The sequence below is a fragment of the Serinus canaria genome, unplaced genomic scaffold, assembly GCF_022539315.1.
Source record: "Serinus canaria isolate serCan28SL12 unplaced genomic scaffold, serCan2020 HiC_scaffold_439, whole genome shotgun sequence".
NCBI classification, from domain to species: domain Eukaryota; kingdom Metazoa; phylum Chordata; class Aves; order Passeriformes; family Fringillidae; genus Serinus; species Serinus canaria.
The window spans coordinates 1-7,624 of record NW_026108553.1 but is presented as its reverse complement, the minus strand read 5'-3'; the positions used below and the strand labels follow the sequence as shown (position 1 = coordinate 7,624).

General features: G+C 58.5%; 1 protein-coding gene across 1 annotated transcript; it reads left to right on the top strand.

Moving 5' to 3' along the window:
* Positions 1–6: 6 nt before the first annotated feature.
* DEDD2 (death effector domain containing 2) lies at positions 7–6,713 on the top strand. The gene is made up of 4 exons (XM_050987906.1): positions 7–333; positions 1,193–1,279; positions 2,189–2,413; positions 6,334–6,713. The coding sequence occupies exons 1-4, from the start codon at positions 21–23 to the stop codon at positions 6,711–6,713; spliced, it is 1,005 nt and encodes a 334-aa protein (XP_050843863.1). The 5' UTR covers positions 7–20.
* The last annotated feature ends 911 nt before the right edge of the window (positions 6,714–7,624 follow it).

The window sequence follows — 7,624 nt, the reverse complement described above, 5'->3', positions numbered from 1 at the left end:
AGTGGCCGGACTTTTACGGCATGCTGTCCCTGCACCGCCTCTTCGAGGTGCTGGCGGCGCAGCTGTCGCACAGCGAGGTGGCCGTGCTGTCCTTCCTGCTGGAGGAGGCGCTGCGGGGCGGCGACGGCGACAGGGACGGGGACAGCGACAGGGACAGCGACAGGGCGGGGCCTCGGGGGCGGCGGGAGCCGCGCTCGGGGCTGGAGCTGCTGCTGGAGCTGGAGAGGAGGGGGCTGTGCCACGAGGGGGACCTGGCCCTGCTGCGGCAGCTGCTGCGCCTGCTGGCCCGGCACGACCTGCTCAGGTGTGTCACCCTCAAGAGGCCGCGCCCCGGTGAGTGTCACCTCCCTGTCACCTCCCTGTGTCCCCCTGTGTCAGCCACACCCCCTGTGTGTCACCCCTGTGTCACCCCCGTGTCCCCGGCACGACCTGCTCAGGTGTGTCACCCTCAAGAGGCCGCGCCCTGGTGAGTGTCACCTCCCTGTCACCTCCCTGTCACCTCCCTGTGTCCCTCTGTGTCCCCTGTGTGTCCCCCCCCCGTGTCCCCAGCCAGACCTGCTCAGGTGTGTCACCCTCAAAGGGCCGCGCCCCGGTGAGTGTCACTTCCCCTGTCACCTCCCTGTCACCTTCCTGTGCCTGTGTGCCACCCCTGTGTCCTGCTGTGTCCTGTGTACCACCCCTGTGTCACCCCTGTGTCCACCGGCACGACCTGCTCAGGGTGTCACCCTCAAGAGGCCTGCCTGGTGAGTGTCACCTCCCTGTCACCTCCCTGTCACCCCCCAGTCACTCTATGTCCCCTGTGTGTCCCCCCCCATGTCCCCAGCCAGACCTGCTCAGGTGTGTCACCCCCTTCAGTGAGTGAGCTGCCTTGTTGTCACCTCCCTGTGCTGGCCACGCCCCCTGAGTGTCCCTGTGTCACCCTGGGGTGGCCAAAGCCACATCAGTGTCACCTCCCAGTGCTGGCCATGCCCCCTGAGTGTCCCTGTGTCACCCCGAAGCTCCCGTGTCCCCCCGGTGCCACCTCCCTGTCCCCCAGTGCTCCTCCGTTGTCACCCCAGTGCCACCCCCTTGTTGTCACCCCTGTCCCCCCTCCTGTCCCTGTGTCCCTGCAGAGCCCCTGAAGCCACCCCGGTGTCCCCCCCGTGTCCCCCTGTCCCCCCAGCTCTGACAGCTGTCCCCTCTGTCCCCGCAGTGTCCCCTGAGCGTGTCACCTGTGTCCCTGCCCTGGGGGGCACCTGCCCGAGCCCCCCCCAGCCCCGCCCCGAGCACTGGGAGACAGGTGAGGCACCCTGGGGTCACCTGGGGACACCTGGGGACACTTGGGACAGTTTGGGACACTTGGGGGCACCTGGGGTCACTTTGGGGCCCCTTGAGGGCACTTTGGGGCACTGGGGGCACCTTGGGGAATTTGGGGTCACCCTGGGGACACTTGGGGACACTTGGGGTCACCTTGGGGTCACTTTGGGGGCACTTGGGGAGGTGGCCATGGGGTGCTGGGGGTCACCCTTGGGGTCACTCTGTTGGTCACTCAGTGGTCACTCAGGGTTACTCTGGTGTCCCCTCAGTGGTTATTCTGGTCACTCATTGGTCACTCTGGTCACTCATTGGTCACTCTGGTCACTCATGGTCACTCTGTGTCCCCTCACTGGTCACTCAGTGGTCACCCAGTGTCCTCTCATTGGTCACTGTGGTCACACTGTGTCCCCTCACTGGTCACTCATTGGTCACTCATTGGTCACTCATGGTCACTCAGTGGTCACTCTGGTCACACTGGTCATTCATGGTCACACTGGTCACTGTGATCACTGGTCACTCATTGGTCACTCATGGTCACTCAGTGGTCACTCAGGGTCACTCAGGGGTCACTCAGGGTCACTCAGGGTCACTCAGTGGTCACTCAGGGGTCACTCAGTGGTCACTCATGGTCACTCATTGGTCACTCAGTGGTCACTCAGTGGTCACTCAGTGGTCACTCAGTGGTCACTCAGTGGTCACTCAGGGTCACTCAGTGGTCACTCAGTGGTCACTCAGTGGTCACTCAGGGTCACTCAGTGGTCACTCATTGGTCACTCCTGGTCACTCATTGGTCACTCAGGGGTCACTCAGGGTCACTCAGTGGTCACTCAGTGGTCACTCTGTGTCCCCTCATTGGTCACTCATGGTCACTGTGGTCACTCTTTGTCCCCAGGCTCCAGCTCAGGCCAGCGGAAGCGCAGCGCCCGAAGTTCCCAAAATTCCCGAAATTCCCAAAATTCCCGAAATTCCCAAAATTCCAGAAATTCCCGGAATTCCCGAAATTCCAGAAATTCCCGAAATTCCCGGAATTCCCGAAGTTCCCGGCGGCCGCGCAGGCCCCTCCCCCCCCGAGAGCCCCCCCCGGACCCCCCCGAGCCCCCGGCCAAGGTCACCTGCGGTACGGACTGGGACAGACTGGGACGAACTGGGAGGGACTGGGGGAACTGGGAGGGGATTGGGATGGACTGGGAGGGACTGGGACAGACTGGGAGGGGATTGGGGGGGACTGGGATGGACTGGTACAAACTGGGATGGACTTGGACGAACTGGGATGGACTGGGGGGGACTGGGACAGGACCAGTTTGGCACTGGGAGGGACAGACTGGGTTATACTGGGACAGGACCAGTTCGGCACTGGGAGCACTGGGACACAAACAGGAAGGGGGAGGGGCCGAGCGCCCCAGCCCAGGAACTGGGAGAACTGGGAGGGACAAACTGGGCGAACTGGGAGAACTGGGAGAACCGGACCTGCTGAGGCGATGGCGGGGCTTGTGGGGCAGTGAGTCACTGGGCAAACTGGGTTATACTGGGAGCACTGGGAGTGGCGCCCAGGTACGGGTTAGGGGCATGGGAGTGGCAGCCGCGTTACTGGGTTATACTGGAGCACGGGGTTCCAGCAGCGTTACTGGGTTATACTACTGGGAGTGGCGCCCAGCGTTACTGGGTTATACGGGAGCACTGGAGGCCAGCCCAGCGTTACTGGGTATGACTGGGAGCACTGGGAGTGCCAGCCCAGCGTTACTGGGTTATACTGGGAGCACTGGGAGTGCCAGCCCAGCATTACTGGGTTATACTGGGAGCACTGGGAGTGCCAGCCCAGCGTTACTGGGTTATACTGGGAGCACTGGGAGTGCCAGCCCAGCGTACTGGTTACTACTGGGAGCACTTATACTGGGCACGGGAGTGCCAGCCCACGTACGGGGTTATACTGGGAGCACTGGGAGTGCCAGCCCAGCGTTACTGGGTTATACTGGGAGCACTGGGAGTGCCAGCCCAGCGTTACTGGGTTATACTGGGAGCACTGGGAGTGCCAGCCCAGCGTTACTGGGTTATACTGGGAGCACTGGGAGTGCCAGCCCAGCGTTACTGGGTATTACTGGAGCCTGGGATTGCCCAGTGCCACGCGCCAGTACGGGTTATACTGGAGCACGGGAGTGCCAGCCCAGCGTTACTGGGTTATACGGGAGCACTGGGAGTGGCAGCCCGCGTTACTACTACTGGGTTTATACTGGGCACTGGTAGTGCCAGCGCAGCATTACTGGTTAACTGGGAGCACTGGGAGTGCCAGCCCAGCGTTACTGGGTTATACTGGGAGCACTGGATTGCAGCCCCAGCGTTACTGGGTATACTGGGACACTGGGAGTGCCAGCGCAGCCTTACTGCGTTATACTGGGAGCTGGGAGTGCCAGCCAGCATTAGGGTTATACGAGCTGGGAGTGCCGCCCACATACGGGTTATACTGGGAGCACTGGGAGTGGCAGCCCAGCGTTACTGGGTTATACTGGGAGCACTGGGAGTGCCAGCCCAGCGTTACTGGGTTATACTGGGAGCACTGGGAGTGCCAGCCCAGCGTTACTGGGTTATACTGGGAGCACTGGGTTGGACTGGGTTAGACTGGGTTGTAATGTTCCATGCTGGTTCTGACTGGTCCATACTGGTTGTAATTGGTCCGTACTGGTTCTGACTGGTTTATTAGACTGGTTTGTACTGGTTTATACTGGTTTATACTGGTTCCAGACGTCCATCTCTGTGTCTGAGCCGAGCACTGCGCACACGAGCGCTCTGGGTCAGACTGGGATGTACTGGGTTACAGTGCTCCATACTGGTCTGTACTGGTTCTAACTGGTTCTAACTGGTTTATTAGACTGGTTTAGACTGGTTCTAGCTGGTTTGTACTGGTTTGTACTGGTTTATACTGGTTCCAGACGTCCATCTCTGTGTCTGAGCCGAGCACTGCGCGCACGAGCGCTCTGGGTCAGACTGGGATGTACTGGGTCATACTGGAATATACTGGGTCATACTGGGTTATAGTGCTCCATACTGGTCCTTACTGGTTCTAACTGGTTTATTAGACTGGTTTAGACTGGGTTGTACTGGTTCTAACTGGTTATAGACGTCAGTCTCTGTGTCTGAGCTGAGCATTGCGAGCACGAGCACGTTCTGGGTCAGACTGGGTTATACTGGTCTATACTGGTCTGTACTGGGTTATAGTGCTCCATACTGGTTTGTGCTGGTTCTGACTGGTTTATTAGACTGGCTTAGACTGGTTCTAGCTGGTTTATACTGGTCTATACTGGTTCTAGACATCCGCCTGCGTGTCTGAGCTGCGCACTGTGAGCACGAGCGCTCCGGGTTAGACTGGGTTAGACTGGGTTGTACTGGTCCATACTGGGTTATAGCGGTTCTGATTGGTCTGTATTGGTCCATACTGGTTCTAACTGGTCCATACTGGTCTATACTGGTTCTAGACATCCGCCTGCGTGTCCGAGCCGAGCACTGCGTACGAGCGCTCTGGGTTAGACTGGGTTAGACTGGGTTAGACTGGGTTAGACTGGGTTAGACTGGGTTAGACTGGGTTCTATGGGGTTCTAGTGACCCATAGTGACCCATACTGGTTCTAACTGGTCCATACTGGTCCATACTGGTTTTTACTGGTTGCAGACATCCGCCTGTGTGTCTGAGCTGAGCACTGCGAGCACGAGCGCTCCGGGTTAGACTGGGTTGGACTGGGTTCTATGGGGTTCTATGGGGTTCTATGGGGTTCTAGTGTTCCATACTGACCCATACTGGTTCTAACTGGTTTTTACTGGTTCCAACATCTGTCTGCGTGTCCGAGCCGAGCACTGCGAGCACGAGTGCTGTGGGTTAGACTGGGTTAGACTGGGTTGGACTGGGTCATACTGGGTCATACTAACGTATAGTGATGTCTAGTGACCCATACTGGTTCTAACTGGTCTATACTGGTTTATACTGGTTCTAAACATCCGCCTGCGTGTCCGAGCCGAGCACTGCGAGCACGAGTGCTCTGAGTTAGACTGGGTTAGACTGGGTTAGACTGGGTCATACTAACGTATAGTGATGTATAGTGACCCATACTGGTTCTAACTGGTTTTTACTGGTTCTTACTGGTTCTAAACATCCGCCTGCGTGTCCGAGCCGAGCACTGCGAGCACGAGTGCTGTGGGTTAGACTGGGTTAGACTGGGATAGACTGGGATAGACTGGGTCATACTGGGTCATACTAACGTATAGTGATGTATAGTGACCCGTACTGGTTCTAACTGGTCCATACTGGTTTTTACTGGTTTTAGACATCCGTCTGCGTGTCCGAGCCGAGCACTGCGAGCACGATGTCGCTCTCCGCCGGGGCGTGGCCTCGAGCCGCCCGCGGGGCCCGGGCCGGGCCCTGGATGTGTTGGGCCAGGCCAGCGGGGTGCTGACACCCCAGACTGGGCCGGACTGGGCTGGACTGGGCTGGACTGGGCTGTTGGACTGGTTTAGACTGGTTTAGAGTGGTTTAGAGTGGTTTAGAGTGGTTTATACTGGTTTACGGACATCCATCTCTGTGTCTGAGTCGAGCACTGCGAGCACGAGCGCTCTGGGTTAGACTGGGTTATACTGGGTTATACTGGTCCATACTAGGTTATAGGGGTTCTGATTGGTCTATACTGGTTCTAACTGGTCTATACTGGTTTTTACTGGTTCTAGACATCCGCCTGCGTGTCCGAGCCGAGCACTGCGAGCACGAGTGCTGTGGGTTAGACTGGGTTGGACTGGGATAGACTGGGTCATACTGGGTCATACTAACGTATAGTGATGTCTAGTGACCCATACTGGTTCTAACTGGTCTATACTGGTTTTTACTGGTTTTAGACGATTCGTCTCCGTGTCCGAGCCGAGCACTGCGAGCACGAGTGCTGTGGGTTAGACTGGGTTAGACTGGGATAGACTGGGTCATACTGGGTCATACTAACGTATAGTGATGTATAGTGACCCATACTGGTTCTAACTGGTCTATACTGGTTTTTACTGGTTCCAGACATCCGTCTGCGTGTCCGAGCCGAGTACTGCGAGCACGATGTCGCTCTCCGCCGGGGCGTGGCCTCGAGCCGCCCGCGGGGCCCGGGCCGGGCCCTGGACGTGTTCGGCCAGGCCAGCGGGGTGCTGAAGTCGCGCGATCTGGGCTCGATCCTGTGCGATATCAAATTCTCGGAGCTGTCGTACCTGGAGGCGTTCTGGGGCGATTACCTGAGCGGGGCCCTGCTCGAGGCCCTCAAGGGCGTCTTCCTGACCGAGGGTCTGCGGCGCGCCGTGGGCAGGGAGGACGTGCGGCTGCTGGTCAGCGTGGACCAGGATGACTACGAGGAGGGCAGGAGGCTGCTGATGGGGGCGGGGCGGGGAGGGGGAGGGGCGGCCTGAGAAGGGTTGGGTGGGGCACTGAAATGGGGGTGCTGAGAGAAAGGGGGAGGGGTCCCTAAATGGACCTGGAAAGAAATGGTGGTCCCTGAAAATGGGGGGGGGGGGTGGCACTGAAATGGGGGTCCTGAAATGGGGGGGTCACCTGAAATGGACCTGGAATGGTGGGTCCCGAAATGGGGGGGGGGGTCCACTAAAATGGGGGGGTCCTGAAATGGGGGGGGGGCTCCTATAATGGGGGTCCTGAAATGGGGGTTGGTCACTATAATGGGGGGTCCTGAAATGGAGGGAGAGGGGGTCCCAGATTGGGGGTCCCTAAAGAAAATGAGGGAGGGGTCTCTAAATGGGGTCCTGAAAGAGAGGGGGAGTGGTCCCTAAATGGGAACCTGAAAGAAATGGGGGTCCTGAAATGGGGGATGGGGGGGCGTCACTAAAATGGGGGGTCCTGAAATGGAGGGGGGCCCCTAAAATGGGGGGGTCCCAAAAAGGGGGGGGGGGTCACTGAAATGGGGGTCCTGAAAGAAGGGAGAGGGGGTCCCGATATGGGGTCCCTAAAGAAATGAGGGAGGGGTCTCTAAATGGGGGTCCTGAAAGAAATGTGGGTCCCAAAAATCGGGGGGGGAGCCCAAAAAATGGGGGGTCCTAAAAATGGGGAGGGGTCCCTAAATGGGGGTCCTGAAAGAAAGTGGGGTCCCAAAAATGGGGGGGGGTCCCTAAAATGGGGGTGGTCTTAAAAGAAAGGGGGGTCCAGAAATGGAGGGTCCTGGAAGAAAGGGGGGGGTCCCAAAAATGAGGGGGGAGTCCTAAAAGAAATGGGGAGGGTCCTTAAATGGGGGTCCTGAAAGAAAGGGGGGGTCCCAGAAATGGGAGAGGGGTCCTAAAAATGGGGGGGGTCACTAAAATGGGGGTCCCTA